General features: G+C 45.6%; 1 protein-coding gene and 1 long non-coding RNA gene across 3 annotated transcripts in view; both read left to right on the plus strand.

Moving 5' to 3' along the window:
* The window catches only part of ALOX5AP (arachidonate 5-lipoxygenase activating protein), a 45,555-nt gene extending 37,492 nt beyond the window's left edge, over positions 1–8,063 (plus strand). The window contains exon 6 of one of the 2 annotated variants that reach the window (XM_077973662.1): positions 7,581–8,063. In XM_077973662.1, the coding sequence (XP_077829788.1) occupies positions 7,581–7,743 (163 nt within the window). In that variant the 3' untranslated portion in view covers positions 7,744–8,063. 2 annotated transcript variants of the gene reach the window in all.
* Positions 8,064–11,237: 3,174 nt separating this feature from the next.
* LOC144336237 (uncharacterized) overlaps positions 11,238–21,265 on the plus strand; it is a 69,101-nt gene continuing 59,073 nt past the window's right edge. The window contains exons 1-2 of the long non-coding RNA XR_013407855.1: positions 11,238–11,394; positions 11,672–11,843. This is a non-coding gene — a long non-coding RNA (uncharacterized LOC144336237). The remainder of the gene's footprint in view (positions 11,395–11,671; positions 11,844–21,265) is intronic.

The raw sequence follows: 21,265 nt of genomic DNA on the forward strand, positions 1-21,265 counted from the left end.
GTTGCAGTGAGCCAAGATTGCACCACTGCACTCCAGCCTGAGCAACAAAAACAAAACCTCATCAAAAAAAAAAAAAAAAAAAAAGATGCAGACATGAGACTGTGAAACTGACTAGCATCACCATTGCATTGTTTATAGATGTTGCCAGACAGAAAGCTCCAAAGCAGCACAGTACCTTCCTGACACCTGGATTAGGAAATCTAGATTTTAGTAAAATAAATGCTGATACTTATAGAAGAAATGTTGGAGTTAGAGTATGCCATCAGTTCCTTAGAGATTGCAATTCCTAATGCACTAGTAGGGGTCCAGGTGCCAGGAACGCGTTCTGCGAGGCTGCTGCCCCAGGTGCCGACCCCAGCCTTCCACACCATTTTCCTTCCTTTTCTATGTTCACAGCTGCTCTGTCTTTTACAATAGCACCCCTTTCTAGTGGCTAATGGGCTCTATGATTAGATAGCATCCTTCAGTAGCGATAAAGGCAGTGACATCCTGGGGAGGTCAGCGGGTGAAAGCGCTATATCTGGAAAACCTGAGAGCCTGTGAAGCTCAAGGACTTGACAGGGTTACACCACGAGCCGGGCTGCAGCTGGAAAAAGAATGACTGTTCTTTTGGCAGATCCTTCCCTGTGCCATCTCTTTCTTCATTCCTCTCTAGTAGCATTCTTATTTATCCTCTAAAACCACAATTCCATTATCTCTCCTATTCTTATCAACACTGCTCTAAATGATATTCTTTATTCTCTTTTGCCCTGGAAAACCTCTATCATGCCTTTTCCCATGTGATTACCTTGTTAAGAGTGGGGGTGGAATGTCTAGCAATGAAATAAGAGGGTCTTCTCTTTTGCCTGGCTCCCTATGCAGCCCTATCTTACCCCTCGCAGAGTCCCAGGGATGTGGCTCAGTCACTGCTCCTCTCTTCATCTGTCACCACTTGCTTAAGATCCTACAGCTGCTTTAATTCCGAGACAATCTGCAGAGCATGACAAAATTTGTCCACCTACCCACATGTCCTTTTAACTTTAAAGGTTTTACTAACTGATTCCTATTAGGGAACGAACAGAGGTGGCAAAAATAAACAATAGAAGATTGGTTTACAAGAAATCTTTAAAATAGTAGATTTCTTCAGACCTCATTGAAATATAAACGGCCTGACTTCTTATGTCCCTCCCTGGTCTCCCGCTTTAGATGATAAGAAGATCCCGCCAGCCCTGTAACCCACTGTGTGCATGGGTTCAAGATCCCCTTCTTCTCCCCTGTGGATGTGGTAGGCTTTACTGATGAATCATGGTGCTCTTTCTTGCAGAGACCAAAACTGGCCTCAGAGTCCTTCTTAACACAGATACTGCTTAACACAACCGCTCTGAGTAGTTGTCATCTGTAGAAGTAATAGATACTAGAAGAAATGTCTAAGCCTAATCTAGACCAAAATACGGCCTGATATAGATGTAAGCCAGAGGGGCTCTATGGTTAAATGCAAGGAGATTTTCAATCCTGCCTTCTAGAAGCTACTTGTTGAGAGCTTCTTCAGTTAGGCCCACCTCCTCCCCAGGTCCCCCTTCTGCTCCTGGACTATGTCACACTTGGAATCTGCAGACACCTAATGCCCTTGGGACCTGCTTTAGTTCTTGACCTCACCAACTGAGGAGGAATTGCTTGATGAGATTCTTCCCCTGGAATTTCTCTCTTGGACCCCAGATGGTCCTTTGCCCCTTTCCAGAAGTTGCTTCAGCCCTGTCCACTTTGGAAGTTCAGTGTCATCCTTGGTCCAGTGGGCAGGGAAGACACTGCATAATGTATGCCCCAGTCTGAGCTTCTTCCTTCAGGCTTCAGGCTGCCCTGCGAGGATTTTGTAGTTCCCTTTTTAATGCCCTCAAGAAGTTTCTGGCTCTTATTTTCAGTCCTTCATCTTACTCTCTGACCCCTTCCTCTATCCTGTTTAGTTCACCTATAGCAGTTACTACCCAGCAGTTAACTGAACCCAGTTCATTTCTTTTCTTTTCTTTGTTTTCTTTTTTCTCTTCTCTTTTCCCCTTCCCTTCCCTCCCCTCCCTCTCCCTTTACTTCACCTCACCCTTCACTCCCTTCACTTCCCTCCCCTCCCTCCCTCTCCCTTCACCTCACCTCACCTCATCTCACCTCACCTCATCTCACCTCACCTCACCTCATCTCACCTCACCTTACATAGAGTCTTGCTCTGTTGCCCAAACTGGAGTGCAGTGGCCTGATCTTGGCTCACTGCAACCTCCACCTCTTCCCAGGTTCAAGTGATTCTTGTACCTCAACCTCTTGAGTAGCTGAGACTACAGGCGTGCACCACCACACCCAGCTAATTTTTTGTATTTTTAGTAGAGATAGGGTTTCGCCATGTTGGCCAGGCTGGTCTCGAACTGCTGAACTCAAGCAATCTGCCAGCCTCGGCCTCCCAAAGTGCTGGGATTATAGGCATGAGCCACCCATGATGCCCAGCCTGAATCTTGGTTTCTTCCTCATTCATTTAAGCTATCACCTGGGCCCAAACTCAATGGCACCTGGCACCAACTGGCAACTGACTCTTGGCCTTTTATCACCTACCTTCCCCAGCAGGCACTAGGTTGCTCCCTCTTCCTATCCCTCAGAGTCCTGTCCTCAGTCGGGGCTCCCACTGATCCTCTTGGCAATTTGAAGTTCTCAGCTCAATGGTGGGTGGGCAATGACTGCCAACTCTTGAGGCCAGTGAACTCAGGTTACCCTACTCCTCCTTCTCCTTAGTTGCTCACTCACTCCTCATTCACTCAACATTCATTCAGTAGATATTTGCTCCCTGCTTTGTGCCAGGTACCAGGTCAGTTGCTGAAGGAATAACAGTGAACATAACAGAGCCTTTGTCCCCAAGGAGACCCAAGGTGTCTCCTAGAGCCAGGGGCACATTGCAAGACCAAAAATACTCAACTCACCAAAATAATCATAGACCTAGTTCTCAAAACGTAAGAAGACTGATTCCTTGCTGTCATTTCTCCTCCTCAGCATCAATGTTCTAGAGTCTGTGGGCCTCCAAGTGTGGAGTATGGTCATACTTCACCAGAGTTTGAGGAGAAACATTCTTCTTTTGGAAGGCCGGGGAGCATAGATGGATATCAAGGCTGCTGTTTCTAAAAGTGAAACCCGCCAAACAACAGTATTAGAATCATCTGTGGTGCTTTTGAAAGACACAGATTCCTGGGCCCCATCCCAGACTTATGAATCAGAATCTCTGCCAGAGGAAGCCTGAACATTCGCATTCTCAGATGATTCTGCATTCTCAGAGAACACATTCTTTTTTTTTTTTTTTTTTTTTTTTTTTGAGACGGAGTCTCGCTGTGTCACCCAGGCTGGAGTGCAGTGGCCCGATCTCGGCTCATTGCAAGCTCCGCCTCCCGGGTTTACGCCATTCTCCTGCCTCAGCCTCCGAGTAGCTGGGACTACAGGCGCCCGCCACCATGCCCGGCTAGTTTTTTGTATTTTTAGTAGAGACGGGGTTTCACCATGTTAGCCAGGATGGTCTCGATCTCCTGACTTCGTGATCCACCCGCCTCAGCCTCCCAAAGTACTGGGATTACAGGCTTGAGCCACCGCGCCCGGCCTAGAGAACACATTCTTTAGGTGATTCTTATACACACTGGAGTTTGGGAATCGCTGAAGCCTGTTCTCTTCTCTTTTCTGAGAAATGATTCATTCACTTCAGAAATATTTGTGGAGGTCCTGATTTATTGGATATTTGTGGGTGGGCAGAGGAGAAATATCTTGTCCTCACAGAGCTTACAATTTTTATTTTCTTTAGAGGTCACCAGGCTTAAAGTGAGACTTCCCTAAGTTCTGAAAAGAACAGAATTGTAAAACAAGAAGGGACTGTCGTGTTTTCTGTTCCTACCTCATATTTTGTACACATTAAGAACCTGGGGTGGGAAGTGGGAGAGGGGTGGTGACTGGTGGGGGGGCCACAGAGAGCTGAGGTGGGGTGGTCTCGAACTCCTGAACTCAAGCAATCTGCCAGCCTCGGCCTCCCAAAGTGCTGGGATTATAGGCATGAGCCACCCACGACGCCTGGGTGGAACTCAGGGCTCTGGGTGCATGGGCGCCCTCATCTCCCACACCACGGCACCTCATCCTAGGAGTGGTTAGCACCTTTGAGATGGGAATTGTTTAGCAGGATGCTTTTGTGTTTTCATGTAAGTTTACGTTGCCTGTGGAGGGCACAGCTGTTTCAAAACTAATAGCCAAATCCTAGTCTCTAAAGTCTGAAGGCATCCTTAGGAAGTCACTGCAGTGCAAAGCGCTGGACTCTGGCCTCACACAGGCAGGTCTGAACACCTACGTTGCCTCTTGCTGGCTGTGGGACCCGAGGCGAATCGCGCAAGCTCTCTGCTCTGTTTGCCTAGATGGAAAATAGGTTCACAATACGCCCCCATAGGATGGCTGTGAGAATTGAAGGAAGTCCCAACAGATGCTTACTAATTTAATTCTGACCTTCCTCAGTCATTTAGAATTATGTACCAACTTTTAGAAACAATGAAAGATTAGTGAGTCTTCTGTGGTTGGTATAAAAAAAAAAAAAAAAAAAAAGAAAGAGATACCTTGCTTGTTCAAGGGCTAATGACCCTGGTGTGCCCTGTCTCGGCCCCCAAGCTCTTCCTTCCCTGCTCACAGCATTTCAGATTCTCCGCAGCTTGGCCCGAGCCTGGGGCAGGTTCGGCATCTGGCCACCATGCTCACTTGCCACAGCGGTGGCCCCATCTCCAAACCTGAGATACTTAAAGGTACAGCTAATGACGTGCCCGACCTGGGGTCACATTCCCTGAGCCCTGCAGACGAGGGAGCAGGAAGCTCAGCTTTTATCTTCCACACCCTGTGCACGGCCTGGGAAGAGTTAAAGCACCCCAGTCCTAATGCTGCGGGGACCACATGCCCTGAGACCTTGGAAAAATCCTACCTGAATTGAGGAACACCACTATTTCATCAGGAGGCGCGGCCATTTCATTTTTCACTTCGGTTTTATCTTGAGCGTAAAACAGCTTCGCAAATCACTTTTTCTTGTTTCTGTAATGAGCATATGGTGGACTCATTCGTGTGATAAATCTGAGCCACCACGATATTTGACTTTTCACAATTTAATTTATCTGAACCCTCTATTCTCTGGCTAAAAAATATCCCTTACTTGGACTTCTTTATTTTATTTTCACTTCCCTTACCAGCACTACCAGGGGGCTCTGTACTCATCTGCTGGGGCCGCCATAACAAAGTACTGCAGCCCGGGGGGCTCAAGCCACAGAATTTATTCTCTCACAGTCCTAGAGGTTAGAAGTCCAAGATCAAAGTGTGGGCAGGGTGGGTTTCTCCTGCGGCCTCTCTTCTTGGCTTGAACAGGGCCACCTTCTCCCTGTGTCTTCACGTTGTCTTCCCACTGAGCATGTCTGTGGCCAAATCTCCTCTTTTAAGACCCCAGTCATACTGGAGGAGGGTCCCCCCATATGAGTTCATTTTACCTTAATTATCTCTAACACCCTGTCTCCAAATACAGTCCCATTCTGAGGAACTGAGGGTAAGGATTCAACATATGAATTTTGGAAGGGACCTAATTCAGCCCACAACACCCTCTTTTGGGATGTTTATTTTCCCCCGTAAGGAGCTAGTAAAGATGTCTTATCTCATGAACATAACTGAACAGGAAAACAGGGAGAGAATGAAGCTGGCCAAGGAACAGGGCTGGTGTCAGCTAGCAGTGCTTTTCCCATGTGAGTGGGTCCCACAGGGAGCTTGTTAAAATGCAGATGCTGATTCATTAGGTTCCAGAGGGACCTGAGATTTCCCGTTTCTGACAAACTTCCAGTGGGGGCTGATGCTGCTGGTCCATGGACCATACTTTGAGTAGCAAGTAGCTTGATACGTAATGGCTGCGTGAGTTTCAGACTCCTGCTGTAGAAAAATTATGAGTTGGCTGGGCATGGTGGCTCACGCCTATAATCCCAGCACTTTGGAAGGCCGAGGTAGGCAGATCACCTGAGGTCAGGAGTTCGAGATCAGCCTGGCCAACATGGTGAAACCCCGTCTCCACCAAAAATACAAAAATTAGCTGGGCGTGGTGGCAGGCGCCTGTAATCCCAGCTACTCAGGAGGCTGAGGCAGGAGAATCGCTTGAACCCAGGAGGCAGAGGTGCCAGTGAGCTGAGATCGTGCCACTGCACTCCAGCCTGGGCAATAGAGCTTGACCCAGTCTCAAAAACAAAACAAAACACATAAATGATAAATTATGAGTTATATTATGAGCATATAGGGTGCCTTTCAAATTGATAAGATTTCTAATATTAAACCCGTGGATGCCAAATGCTGCTCTCTCTGATTATGGCAGGAAACGGCACTTGGCAGCATGAAGTTAGCTGCTGGGCTGAGCTGGCTCATCTCGTTGTGCGGTCCTGATTGTCTAAGGGCGCCTTCCCGAGATCTTTACTAACAACCTCCTGAGTCATTTGGACTTTCCCAACCTGTTAGCACCACTCAATGGGCCAGACATGGCGGCAGTCAGAGGAGGGCTCTGCAGAGGGAGGGCAGACGCAGGGTGGCCTCTGCGTGCCATTAGGAGGTCACATCTCACTGGTGGATGCAGTTTAGGATTTAGTGTCTTGGAGAGAAGGATAGATTGTGTTAAAACATGTCTCCACTGGGCGTGGTGGCTTACGCCTATAATCCCAGCACTTTAGGAGGCCGAGGTGGGTGGATCGCCTGAGCTCAGAAGTTCAAGACCAGCCTGGCCAACATGACGAAACTGCATCTCTACTAAAATACAAAAAGTTAGCTGGGCGTGGTGGCACATGCCTGTAGTTACAGCTACTTGGGAGGCTGAGGCATGAGAATCACTTAAACCCAGAAGGCGGAGCTTGCAGTGAACCGAGATTGCACCACTGTACTCCAGCTTGGGCTACAGAGTGAGACTCTATCTCAAAAACAAACAAACAAACAACAGCAATAACAACAAAAACCAACTCTCTCTCTCCACTCAGAAATGCAAGGGCCTGTCTCCCATTGCTGGGTGCCCAGCTCTCATGAATGTAAACATGAATTACTCCAGGCAGCCTCAGGAGAATAAAATGAGCCCTCAGATGCCGAAGCACCTTTCAGATTCCACCGGTTTTATCAGCTCATTTAAACTTCACTTCTAACACAGTCCTGCATTACACACGTGTCTGTCCTTAGGGGCAGCTGCAGAGAGGGTCTTAATGGTCCTAATGCTCAGTGAGGATGCCCAGTGATCAACAGAACCTGCCACCTTCAGGCCATCAAGGAGCTCTGGAGTTAAGGAAATCATGAGAGCACAGAGAGGCGGGTACAGTAAAGCCCTCGCAGTAATGGGTTTTGAGGTCTAGGCTCTCTTCGCTTGAAATAAGTCCAATGGCTAGTAATAGCTGAGACACTTCCATCCTTCGTATGAAGTAAATGGGAAAATGGAGCACTGTTGAGTCCAGGGAGCTGTAATTTAAACCCCATGTATCTAAAAGGGGTAACATTTTTGTGTGTGTGAAATTGGTGTCATTTGCACTGCATCTACAGTTTTCTTTTTCCTTCTCTTCCAGCACCCCTGGCTACATATTTGGGAAACGCATCATACTCTTCCTGTTCCTCATGTCCGTCGCTGGCATATTCAACTATTACCTCATCTTCTTTTTCGGAAGTGACTTCGAAAACTACATAAAGACGGTCACCACCACCATCTCCCCTCTACTTCTCATTCCCTAACTCTCTGCTGAATAAGGGGTTGGTGTTCTCATCTAATCAATACCTACAAGTCATCATAATTCAACTCTTGAAAGGATTCGGCTTCTCTTTAGATGGCTGTAAATCTATTGGCCATCTGGGCTTCACAGCTTGAGTTAACCTTGCTTTTCCGGGAACAAAATGATTTCGTGTCAGCTCCGCCCCTTGAACATGACCGTGGCCCCAAATTTGCTACTCCCATGCATTTCATTTGTTTCCTCACTTATCCTGTTCTCTGAAGATGTTTTGTGACCAGGTTTATGTTTCCTTAAAATAAAATGCAGAGACATGTTTTAAGCTGATAGTTGAGGGGTTTTGTTAATGGCTTTCGGGGGATGTATCTCTATACCAACAAACAACTAGTTTGTTTTCCTCAAACTAAATGATAATATTAAAAATACACATCCTGGCCGGGCGTGGTGGCTCACGCCTGTAATCCCAGCACTTTGGGAGGCTAAGGCGGGTGGATCACGAGGTCAGGAGATCGATACCATCCTGGCGAACATGGTGAAACCCTGTCTCTACTAAAAAAACAAAAAAATTATCCAGGCATGGTGGCGGGCGCCTGTAGTCCCAGCTTCTAGGGAGGCTGAGGCAGGAGAATGGTGTTAACCCGGGAGGTGGCGGAACTTGCAGTGAGCAGAGATTGAGCCACTGCACTCCAAGCCTGGGTGACAGAGCGAGACTCCGTCTCAAAAATAAATAAATAAAACCACATCCTGGCCAGGTGTGTGGTGGCTCACACCTGTAATCCCAGCACTTTGGGAGGCCAAGGCAGGTGGATCACTTGAGGTCAGGAATTCAAGACCAGCCTGGCCAATATGGTGAAACCCTGTGTGTATTAAAAATACAAACACTAGCCAGGTATGGTGGGTATGGTGGCGGGTGCCTGTAATCCCAGTTACTTGGGAGGCTGAGGCAGGAGAATTGCTTGAACCCGGGAGGTAGAGGTTGCAGTGAGCCAAGATCACACCACTGCACTCCAGCTTGGGCAACAGAGTGAGACTCCATCTCAAATTAAAAAAAAAATACACATCTGACTTCTGGAAAAATTCCTTGAAGATCTTTTATGACATCCATCCCTCTTCACACAGCCATGTGAATTAGGTTGGTATCTTCACATGCTAGCATCGTGCCCAGCACTTCCATGTTACACAGTTTAAAATGTTCTGTAATTCCCTGTGGGAACCTAAGATAGTGCCAGGCCCATCATAAGTGCCCCCAAATATTGGCAAGCCAATGAATAAATGAATGAATGAGTTTATGAATCGCTGGCTGGCTGTATTTAATGACATGTGTGTGTTGAGCCATTTCCCACAGTGTGGACAGATTTGTCTCACAACATGGGCCTCTTCCCAAAGGCCCTACCACCTAATGCCATCACACTGGGGATTTGATTTCAACATGTGAATTTTGGGAGAGTGCGAATACTCAGACCATAGCACCATCTCAGTAAATGTCCCACTGGTCACTCAGTTCACAGTGACAGTGATCCAGCTGCTGTCATGCCAGGTGCCACTTGGCAGAAACAGCACAACTTGGAAGATGGCAGGGTGTAGTCAAGATTCCAGGACCCCCAACAGAGAAGCCAGCTCTTACAGGGGAGCCATTCATCAGGATCGAACTCTCAATCGAGGTGGACAGTAATAGGTGGGTCTCCATTATTCCCCAGTTGAGTATCACGACGGTCACAGTCCTGGGAAGGATGTGAAGCCTCCCTCAGCTCTCCCCAAGTTGCCTGCTTGGGCAGCAGAGATGATGGAACATGGAGTCTGGCGTGGTCTGAAGCCTGAATCCATGTGCCTCATGTGTGATGCTCAGGCAAGAGGATCTCTCAATTCAAGGGGGAGGGCTGAATGAGCCTTGCTTTCCAGGCCTGTCTGATGGTCCAGGCTGAAGCCCCTCCTGGCTTGCACCGCCAAACCTCATCCAGCAGGACCTCCTTGGCACTGACTGCTTCAGGAGAGTTGCTTCTTCTCTGAGCTCTCTGTAGAGAGCAGTGCTCTACCATCCAAGCGGGGCTTTTCTTTTCTTCTCGGTGATAGGGAAGGCACAGCACGTTGCAGGATGGAAGTGGCCCCGGCCTCCTCATGCCTGGGCTTGCTTTGGAGGATGGTCAGGTGATCAATAATCCTGATTTGCCTGGCACTGAGGAGTTTCCTGGGATGTGGGCCTTTCGGTTTTTTAAAAATTATTTTTATTGATGCACATATTTGTAGGTATTTGTGAGGTGCATGTGATATTTTGTTACATGTGTGGATTGTGTAATGATGAAGTCAGTGTTTAGGGTTTTCATCACCTCTATTATCATTTCTATGTGTTGGGAACATTTCAAGTTCTCAGTTCCAGCTAGTTTGAAATAGACAGTCCATTGTTGTTAGCTATAGTCACCCGACCCTGCTGTCAGACGTTGGAACTTACTCCTATCGAACTGTGTATTTGTACCCATTCACCGCACTCTCTTTGGGCTTTCGGTTTTACAACTGGGATGATCCTGGGAAAACTAAGGTAAATCAGATGCCCCATGTGTGAGCTAGGTTATAATAGGCCCAGTGGATCCTGGGGACATCTTAGATTCCCGAGGTCATGCTGTCCAAGCTGACCGTGGGGCTTCCAGAGGGTGGGGAGAGGAAATGATGCAATGGCCCATCAGAGGCACTACTTGGTGGGGCCTGGGGCCAGAGTGCATGTTTAAGAGATTAAGGGGAGGGGAGAGCAGCCTTCATAATTATGAAGAGGAGTCTCAGGTGCACAGCTTCTGATGCGGGACGCCTCCTCTAATTGAAGGCAGCGTTGTGTAATGCTCAAATTCCTTGTCTTCAGAGTCCCTGCTGTATCCCACCCTCAGTTCTGTGACTTCTCCCTAAGCCTCAATTTTGTGTGTGTTACATTGGGATAATAATAGTGCCAAACTCAAGGGGTTGTTGTGAGGAATAATGAGGTAAAACAATTGAAAATATTTAGCACAATATAAGTGCTCAGTAAAAGCCATTATTATTATTTTATCATACTAGTTTTCAATTCCTGCATAGCACGTTCTTGCAAATGTAGGGACTCAAAACAATATAAATTTATTATGTGACAGTTTTTCTGGGTCAGAGGTCTTACCAGGCTGTAATCAGAGGGCAACCAAAGCTGTGATCTCAGCTGAAGCTCAGGATTCTCTTCCAAGCTCACTGGTTGTTGGCAGAATTCAGCTCTTTGTAGTTGGAGGGCTAAAGCCTACAGTCTTCAGTTTCTGGAAGCCTTTTCTCTGGCACAGGTTTCTCTACAACGTGGCCATTTACGTCTTTAAGACCAACAGGAGAGCATGATTAGCATGTTTTTTTAAGTGACCTTTAGACCCTTTTGTAAAGGCTTATCTGATTAGGTCAGGCCCAAGTGAGCTTAAAGTCAACTGATTAGAGACCTTAATTACATCTGCAAAGTCCCTTCATGTTTACCGTATAACATAATTTAGTGAAAGGAGTGAAATTGCAACCAGGTTCTGCCTGCACTCCAGGGGAGGGGATTCTGCAGGAGTGTGGGTCACGGGGGGTTTATTTTGGGATTCTGCCTACCTCACTGAGTCAAAAGGAGTCAAAAGGAGCTGAATGGATGTGATGCTGAGGTTCTCAGGCAGCAGCAGTGTGTGTATGTGAGTGAATTCATACTCGTGACCACCTGGGAAGAAAGGAGGCTGTGGTTTCCTCCACCTCCTCCTGACAGGCAGAGAAATTTCTCTCTCTTTTTTTTTTTTTGAGACAGGGTCTGGCTCTGTCACCCAGGCTGGAGTACAGTGGCTTGATCTCTGCTCACTGGCTCACTGCAGCCTCCGCCTCCCAGGTTCAAGCAATTCTTGTGCCTCAACCCCAGGTAGCTGGGATTACAGACACACACTGCCATGCCCGGCTAACTTTTGTATTTTTAGTAGAGACGAGGTTTCACCATATTGGCCAGGCTGGTCTTGAACTCCTGACTGCAAGTGATCTGCCCACTTCAGCCTCCCAAAGTGCTGGGATTACAGATGTGAGCCACCGTTAACCATTTTTCTATCTCCTGTGGGAAAGAGCACAGTGAAAGAACAGATGAAGCTGAGACATGTAAGTGAACTCCTCCCTCCTCTCCATTTAGAGTAAATTAGGATTATTCATACTGAGACTCTCCCTGGTTGCAAAGAGATAATCTGTGCAACTGGGTTTTCACAATTATCCCCTACCCTGTGCTTTCCTCATCTGTCTTCCTCATAGTCAGCTCAGGCTGCTAAAACAAAACACCATAACTGGGTGGCTTTTGAACAAGAAAAGTTTTCTTCTCACAGTTCTAGAGGCTGGAAATCCAAGATCAAGTTTCTGGCAGATTCAGTGTCTGATGAGGGCCTGCTTTCCAGTTTAGACAGTGCCTTGTTGCTGCCAACTTACATGATGGAAGGAGAGGACGAGGAGCTCCCTGGGCTTTTTTTAAAAAATGTATTTATTTTATATAAGGGCACTATCTTAGTCCATTTTGTGTTGCTAAAAGGAACATCTGAGGTTGAGTAATTTATTTTATTTTAAAAACTGGCCAGGCATGAGGCTTATCCTGTAACCCTAATCCTTTAGGAGGCCAAAACAGCAGGATTGCTTGAGGCCAGGAGTTCAAGACCAGCCTAGGCAAGATAGTAAGACCCCATCTCTACTAAAATTTAAAAAAATTAGCTGTGTGTTGTGAAATGTGCTTGTAGTCCCATCCACTTGGGAGGCTGAGGTGGGAGGAATTCAAGGCTGCAGTGAGTTATGACTGAGCCACTGTACTCCAACCTGGGTAATAGGGCAAGACCTTGTCTCTATGAAGAAAAAAAAAATCTTTATGTGGGTCACTATTCTGGGTGGCTGCAAAGTTCAAGACTGGGCATCTGCATCTGGTGACAGCCTCATGTCGCTTCCACTCATGGGGGAAGATGAAGGGGAGCTGGTACGTGCAGAGATCAGGTGGTGAGGGCAGAAGCAAGAGAGAGAGGAGAGGTGCCAAGCTCTTTTTAACAACCGGCACTGGGGAAACTAACAGAACTCACTCACTCCTGAGGGAGGACATTAATCTATTGATGAGCGACCTGCCTCCATGACCCAAACACCTCCAATGAGACCCCACCTCCAACACTGCCACACTTGGGATTAACTTTCAACTTGAGATTTAGAGGGGGCAAACTTACAAACGATTGCAGGCACTAATACCACTCATGAGGGCTCCACCTTCATGATCTAATCACTTCCTAAAGGCCTTACCTCTTAATCCCATCACAGTGGGGATTCGATTTCAACTTGAATTTTGGGCGGACACCAACTTTCAGTTCATAGCATCATCTCAGTAACTGTCCCATAGGTGGTCACTCAGGCCCCAAAGAAACCCTCCTCCATTCCCTTCCTCCCTCCCACCCACAGTCAATCATCCCCAAGCTCCATCAGCTCCATCTTTAAGGGCCAACCCACCTCTGCCACATCTCACCATCTCTGCTGCTATCCCTGTCACCTGGGCCCACCATTCTCTCTCCTGGACAGTCTCCATAGCTACCTCTGTCAGATTTATTTATTTATTTATTTATTTTTATTTATTTAAGACAGGGTCCTGCTCTGTTGCCCAGACTGGAGTGCAGTGTCATGATCATGTCTCACTGCAGCCTCAATCACCTGGGCTCAAGCAATCCTCCCATCTCAGCCTCCCAAGTAGCTGGGATTACAGGCACCACCATATCTGGCTAATTTTTTTTTTTTAATTTTTTTTTTTATTTTTAGTACAGATGAAGCCTCACTATGTTTCCCAGGCTGCTCTTGAACTCCTGGGCTCAAGTGATCCTCCGGACTTGGCCTCCCAAAGTGGGATCACAGGCATGAGCCAACCATGCCCAGCCCATCAGATGTTAATGCTACATGCACTTGCTTAAAATCCTCCAGAGAATTCTCTCTGCTCTTGGAATAATTCCCACACACCTCGGCGTGGCTGTGTAGGCTCTGTGTCATCAGATCTGTCCCTGCTCCTCTCTCCCAACTCCTCCTTTCACTTGCTCATTCACTCAGTTCCAGCCACACTGCCCTGGGAGCTGCTCCCACCACGGGGATTCCTAATGCACTGGTCTCTCTCATGCAGTGGGGGCCTCGCCCTCCTTTTACTCAGTGTCTATCAGCACTCACCTCCTCCAGAGCCCTCCCTGACCACCACACCTACACCCAGGCCCTCCCTTCTCCACGCTCCCTCCTCCACCCCAGCCTCCTACCCGAGTGTCACTTCTTTATACTTGCCACCACCTGATATTAGATCATATATTTACCCCTTTACTTGTTCAGTTGGCCTTGTCCATTAGAATATAAGCTTCCAAAGGGCAGGAGCTTTGCCTATAATGTTAGGCCGGGCATAAAATGAGCACTCAAAAAAACATTTGATGAGTGTGTGAAAGAACAGACTGGGTTATGTAATTGTGCCTCCTTACCTATATGACCATGCGGTGGGGTTTACGGTGGGTGTGGTGGTGATGGCTACAGGGCTATAAGCAAATTTGGGACAGGGAGTCTAAGAAATGTTCTCAAATTTTAGTAAGCAAAGCATCCTCTACAGAACCTGTCTTAAAACATGAAAGTTCCGTAGTGCTACCCCCAGAGGTATGATTTGGTAGGTCAAGGATAGGGCTTGGGAATTCACATTTTTATTAAGATTTTCTTCATCCAGGATTTGTAGGCCACCTTTTCAGAAGATTTTTGCTCTATAGCTGTACTACCCAATGCAGTAGTTCGTAGCCAGTGTGGCTCCTGAGCCCTTGAAATGCAGCTCCTCTGAACTGAGATGTGCTGTAAATGTAAAATGCACACTGGAGTTTGAAGAGTTAATACAAAGAAAAAGGAATGCAAAATATCTCATTAATAATGCTTTACACTGATTACATATTGAAATGGTAATCTTGTAGATATACCGTGTTAAATAAAATATACCATTAGGCTTAATTTCACATCTTTCTTTGTACTTTTAATGTGGCTACTAGAAAAATGTAAATAATATATTCAGCTCACATTATACTCCTATTGAACAGAGCTGATCTATAAGTTCCATGGAAGATGGCAAGTCTTCACAGCTGAAATAAAGGCTGGATCTCATTCTATGGGCTCATCTTTAGCTATGATTTCTTGCAGAAGATATTGAAAAATGTGGCAATGAAAGTTACCACAAGCATCAAACCAGCCCTGTTTAAATCTGGAAAATAGTTATCTGAGGCTTGTTACCATATGATCATGAGAGCGTTTCACCATGGATTTCTGATCACAGATGTGGCACATTATTAAAATATCACTTTTACAGTCACCCTAGAGGCTAGGGTTATCTGAATATGGAGAAAGAAACAGCTTGTGGAGCTGTTGTATAAATGAAATTACTAGAAAGTAATGCACTCAATTGCATATTGGCTCAGGGGGTTATTCTTATTAAAATGTTTAGAGAGGACTTTCTGTTCATTTCGGCAGAATTGCTCTTCAAATTAAAAATTTGCTTGACACACTAATAGACCACAGTCCCAAGAGAAGCTTATCCTTTTTTCTTCTTATCCTTGCTAAGCACTTAGATGCTGTGCTGATAGGTAGCACATATTGTCTGTATGAAGCTTATGCGTTAACAACTGCGAGCTGGCACACTCTTACTTGGCCTAAAAGAAATCAGCACAGGCTTTAAGGAAATCAGATGATCTACCTAAAGGAACACAACTCGGTCTCTCTTTTGACAATTGTTGTAAACAAATTTTAATGGAAATTTGCCTTAATTGTGAAGAAGTTACTGCTAAAATGGACTTGCTGTTAATGGACTGGAACTCATTGCATAAACAGAATGAAATATAAGCCTTCTCAGGATTCACACTTATAAAAAGCCATTCAGCCAATCAACAAGAGGGCAAAAGCACAAACATTTGATGCATAATGACTTAGTTTAGTGCATATGCATTTGAGTCCTCAATGTTAGCACTATGGCAACCAGAACATGGCCACAACAAGTGTCTGGAAATGTCTATTCTTACCTGGACCCAGCAGGCCATGCCCCACTGATTATATAATCTCCCTCTCCCCTTGTTATGGTCTGAATGCTTGCATCCCTCAAAAATTCATGTGTTGGAATCCTAACCCCCAAGGTGATGATATCAGAAGGTCGGCCTTTTGAGAGGTAATTAGGTCATGAAGGCAGCATCCTCATGAATGGGATTAGTGTCCTTATAAAATAGGCCCAAGGGAGCTCATTCAGTCTGTCCACCATGTGAGAACAAAGTGAGAGGGCACCATCTATGCACCAGGAAATGGGCCTTTTCCAGACAGTCTGTCAGTGCTTGGATCTTGGACTTCACAGCCTCTAGAACTGTGATAAATAAATTGCTATTGTTTATAAGCCACCAAATCTATGGCATTTTGTTATAGCAACTGTAATGGACTAAAACACTCCCTAATTATATTTAAACTTATCAGTGCACTGGGCAGTTACATATTAAAAGAATGCTGGCCAACGTAATTGACACCATAAGGCTGGATGATTCTTGTAATTTTCAGCCTCAGAAAAAGGCTGGCGAGAGGAGTCAGGGGAAAGGAGGTGGGGTGTGTGTGTGTGTGTGTGGTACAGTAGATGCCTGCTGAGAGAGAAAGAGCTATAATAATATTCTGTGATTCAGCTGACACATCCTTTCTGTGTCCCCTTCAATCACCTGGGTTAATGGGGACCTCGCTAATGTCTGAACCTCATCTCATTTTAACCTTTTGTTTCAAAGCCTCTCTTTTCATGACTTCCCTGCCTTAATTTTTCCCGTATGGTGGGATTATTATTAAGACATTAAATGAGAGTGGACAGGCAGGCAAAGGAAGTGGGTTGCAGGGGAGTTGAGAGTTGCCTGTGTACTTTTCTAGACTGTTCCACTTCACATCAGTGAAAGATTCCCAGTTGATATTATCAAGAAACAAAGCAAATGAAATGCTGAGCACGGACCCCAGTCTTGGTGAAATGCTGAAAGAAAAGAAAGGAAAAAGAAAGTAGCTGTTATTTTTACCCTTCCTCCCACCCCCATGTTTACTACTCTTACTTCTCTTTTGTATTGTTTTGTTGGAAGCACAGCATCAGAAAAGCTCCCAGTATTGAGAGTTAACTCAGTGTTTAGTTCACTCAAACCTGAGAAAGGAGAAGAGAATGCCACCGTGAGGGCCAGGACATGAAGAGGAAAAAAAAAAAAAACAGACAAAGAATCAATATGAACTGAAAATGTGAAAGAAACACTTTCAAGCAGAGGAGTGATATAGATTACAATGTTGAGAGCTGTTTGTGTCCAGAGCTGCGTGCTGCACCTGCTGGGATAAACACTGGTCTAACAGAGGATCCTTGTTTCAAGGAGGCTACCTTTTATTTGGGGGGACAAAACCATTTTTGAAAGATGGTCAGTGGTTCAAGCTACAGCATGGCAGACTCTCTAGTCTCCAGGACTCCAGGACCTCAGAGGAGTCAGTGACTGCTGCCAGAAATAGTCAAGGATAGAAAGGAAGGACTTCACTGAGGCCCAGGAGAAGATTACGGAATGGGACTGAGAACAGTGACAGGGCGTAGAAGGGGGTTTCTGGGGGAATTGTGCCCCATGGTGAGAGCTAGAGGGTTCACAAAGCCATAGACTTAACCCAACACATCTCTCTCACCCTGGAGATAGGGCTTGTTCAATCTAACTGGATGGCTACAATTTAAAACGCTTAGGTATTATGACAAACATGGACATATTAGGTGATAGCAATGCAAAATGCATTCTTGATATAAAACACAAGACTTGAAAGCAGCATCTTTGGCTGGGTACTACAGCCACCCTCCTCTGTCACTGAGGGAGGCTTTGGTGGAAAGGGCTGAGAGCCTCTAGACTGTGAACAAAAGTAGGTACATAAGAACAGTTGGAGATAATAAGTAAACCATTTTGACAAGAGTGAAGAATTTCCTGAAAGGAAGGTCCCTGAGTTAGGTTGTTGGATGCTTTCAGTAGAGAGTTGTTGAAAGTGGTGTGTGTGTGTGTGTGTGTGTGTGTGTGTGTGTGTGTGTGTGAGAGAGAGAGAGAGAGGAAGATAACTTGTGCAAAGCAGGTTTTAATAGAAATAATTTGGCAGTTTCCTAGAGGATAGTTTGACAATAAAAACTAGTCAGGCTAGAAACAGGAAACCAGCTGGAGACAATTGGTAGGGGACAATTTCAATGGTCTAAATGCAAGATGGCACCCAGACAAAGATGGCAGCTGACAGGATGGGAAAATAAAATGGAAGGTGTAACGTTATGAATGAAGAGCAAACAGGAAGCAGGATTGGTTGACAGGGATCAGGGAAAGGAGAGAGAATAAGAGAGAATGCTTGGTTTTGAGCCTGGGTGCTGAGAAGACTCACAGTCCAAATAAATCCCAATTGCACTCCTGCCATATACCAGGCATATGGATAGGTGCTGGGCATCAGTGGTGATGAGAGAGACAATGTCCCTGTCTTTGCAGAACGTTCATTGTGCTGGAGGACGGGAAGCAGTCAGAGGGGCAGCAGAAACACCAGAGCAAAGTAGGTCACAGAAACCCAAGGGTGAACAGTTTCGATTTATGGTTCTAAATAAATCCTCATGGAAAATGAAAGTCAAAGGACATTGGAAAGTCATTTATAATAAGAAAGAAGAATACCTAAATGCATGATAAAAACCGTGACTATGCATTTGTTACTTTCTTACTGTATGCCGGAAGTGGCACTGTGTGCTCTGCACGCTATATTAGTCAGGGTTCTTTGGTGAAATAGCACTGATAGAATTGATTGATTGCTTGATTAATTGGTTATGAGAATTGGCTCATACAATTATGGAAGCCGAGAAGGCTCAAGATAGGCTGCCTGCAAGCTAGAGAACCAAGAAAGCGGTGGTGTAGATCAGTGTAAGTCTGAAGGCCTGAGACCTGTGTGGGAGGGGACATCGGCATGGTATAAGTACCAGACAGGGTCTGGAGGCCCAAGAACCAGTAGTGCTGATGTCCAAAGGCAGGAGAAGATGGATGTCCCAGCTCAAACAGAGAAGGAGATAACTTACCCTTCTTCTTCCTTTTTTTTCCCTCAATGAATTGGAGGATGCCTGCCCACATTGGTGAGGGCAGAACATCTATACTCCGTCTACTGATTAAAATGCTGAATCTTCTGAAAACACCCTCACAAGCACATTAAGAAGTGATATTTAGGCCGGGCACGGTGGCTCACGCCTGTAATCCCAGCACTTTGGGAGGCTGAGGCGGGCGGATCACGAGGTCAGGAGATCGAGACCATCCTGGCTAACACGGTGAAACCCCGTCTCTACTAAAAATACAAAAAATTAGCCAGGCGAGGTGGCAGGTGCCTGTAGTCCCAGCTACTCGGGAGGCTGAGGCAGGAGAATGGCGTAACCCGGGAGGCGGAGCTCGCAGTGAGCCAAGATCGCACCACTGCACTCCAGCCTGAGCGACAGAGCAAGACTCTGTCTCAAAAATAAATAAGTAAATAAATAAATAAGTAAAGCAATATTTAACCATCTGTTTGGGTATCCCTTAGCCTTGTCAGGTTGACACATAAAATCAACCATCACATATGCCTTATCTCATTTAATTCTCTAATAACCCAATTAAGTAGGTAATATTAACTTTCTTGTTTTACTGGTGAAGACATTTGCCCAAGTTCAAAGAGCTAGGAAGTAGCATATCTGGGATCCAAATTCAGTCTATCTTATCTTAAAGCTGTTGTGAACTGACTTCAGCAAATAGGTCCATGCACAACTCTTGCATTCTTTTGGGTATATGATGGCACTTAGATGTTTAAGACGAATGAGAGTTAGATATGTCCTTAGATCTTGTTATCAAAAAAGCAATTCTGGAAGAAATTCTGCCAAACACAGACTGTTTTTGAAACAAACATTCCTTTAAAAAGCAGGCCCAGGAGAGTTCATGAAACTGTGAACTTGATGGATTCTACCTCCTGATGAAAGTTCCCTTGAGGCAGAAGCAACAATATTCCAGAGGTAGGACTCTGATACCCTAAAGTCAGCATTAGGCAACCAGAAATCCTCCTAACCAGTAGCTGGTGGCACAACTGTCTATGGATGGATCTGCAGTGCAAGCAGTGCAGATACTATTGGCAGGGACACAGGCCTCACTAGATTCCTACTGCCTATTCAGCACTGGTGCGGAGCACTCTGACAATATTTCATACAGTCACCCAGACTTGAATACCTTGAATTTTACCATTGAGAGCCTTTTTTTTTGGAGACAGAGTTTCACTCTTGTTGCCCAGGCTGGGGTGCAATGGCGCAATCTTGGCTCACTGAAATCTCCGCCTCCCGGGTTCAAGCTATTCTTCTGTCTCAGCCTCCAGAGTAGCTGGGATTACAGGCATGCACCACCACACCAGGCTAATTTTGTATTTTTAGTAGAGACGGGGTTTCTCCATGTTGGTCAGGCTGGTCTCGAACTCCTAACCACAGGTGATTCGCCCGCCTCAGCCTCCCAAAATGCTGGGATTACAGGCGTGAGCCACTGCGCCCAGCTGAAAGCCTATTTCTGGTATTCACACTGACTAGCAAATCTCTTATATGAATCAAAATCCATCTGTGATGCTCACTATGCTAATTTTCAAAGCCTCAGGTGATGACTGAGTCTTTCTGATGGTACACCAGCCGGTCACCTGTGGAGGTAAAGTTTCCATTACAGCAATTTCATGCCTCTAGAGTTGAGGCTTCTACTAATACAAACTCATGATTCAATTCTCAGTGCGGAGGTATTTTAAAGTAAGTTATGGACATTGTAAAGTAAATCTATACTTTTAATAGTTACTCTATAAAACCTGTAATAGAGATTGTCCCTTTTAATTGATACAGATAAACTATAAAATACATATGTTATTCTTTTTGACCAGGGAAGCTTAAACTCACAGCACAAGCAGGAAAATAATGGCTCAGAATGACCAACCTTCATTATGGGCAAGGTATGGTGCCAAGCGTTTAGATATATCTGTTCATTTAATCTTCAAAACAAACCCATAAGCCAGACACCACTATCTCAGGCTCATTTTAAAGAGAAGGAAAGTGAGTCTTTAGAGAGAGAAGTAATTCACTACAGATCATATAGATAGGAACTGATAGGTAAGAGATCGGGGTATGGACCTCAGGGCTGCGGAGGCTTGAAAACCCTGACATTAACCTCAGAATGGTGTGTATGTGGACATGCAAGCTGTTCATGTTGTTTTGGCTGGGTGGTTGTAAGATTCCACGACTTTCATCCGATTCTTGAGCGCTTTCAACACCACTGTCTAAACAGGCTCCGTCAGAATCCAGATGCCTTGCCTGACAGCTGCCTGTCGTAAGTCATCCTTATAATGGGGCCTGAGACAGGATATGTCATTTCCTCTTCTGCAGACAGACATATTGAACTGGATCTTTTAATCTAAAAACACAGCAACATAGTCCTAATTTATGGAAAACATGTCATGTTAGAAAAATCATAATAAATCAATTGATCCTGTGT

Source organism: Macaca mulatta, chromosome 17, assembly GCF_049350105.2.
Source record: "Macaca mulatta isolate MMU2019108-1 chromosome 17, T2T-MMU8v2.0, whole genome shotgun sequence".
Lineage (NCBI taxonomy): Eukaryota > Metazoa > Chordata > Mammalia > Primates > Cercopithecidae > Macaca > Macaca mulatta.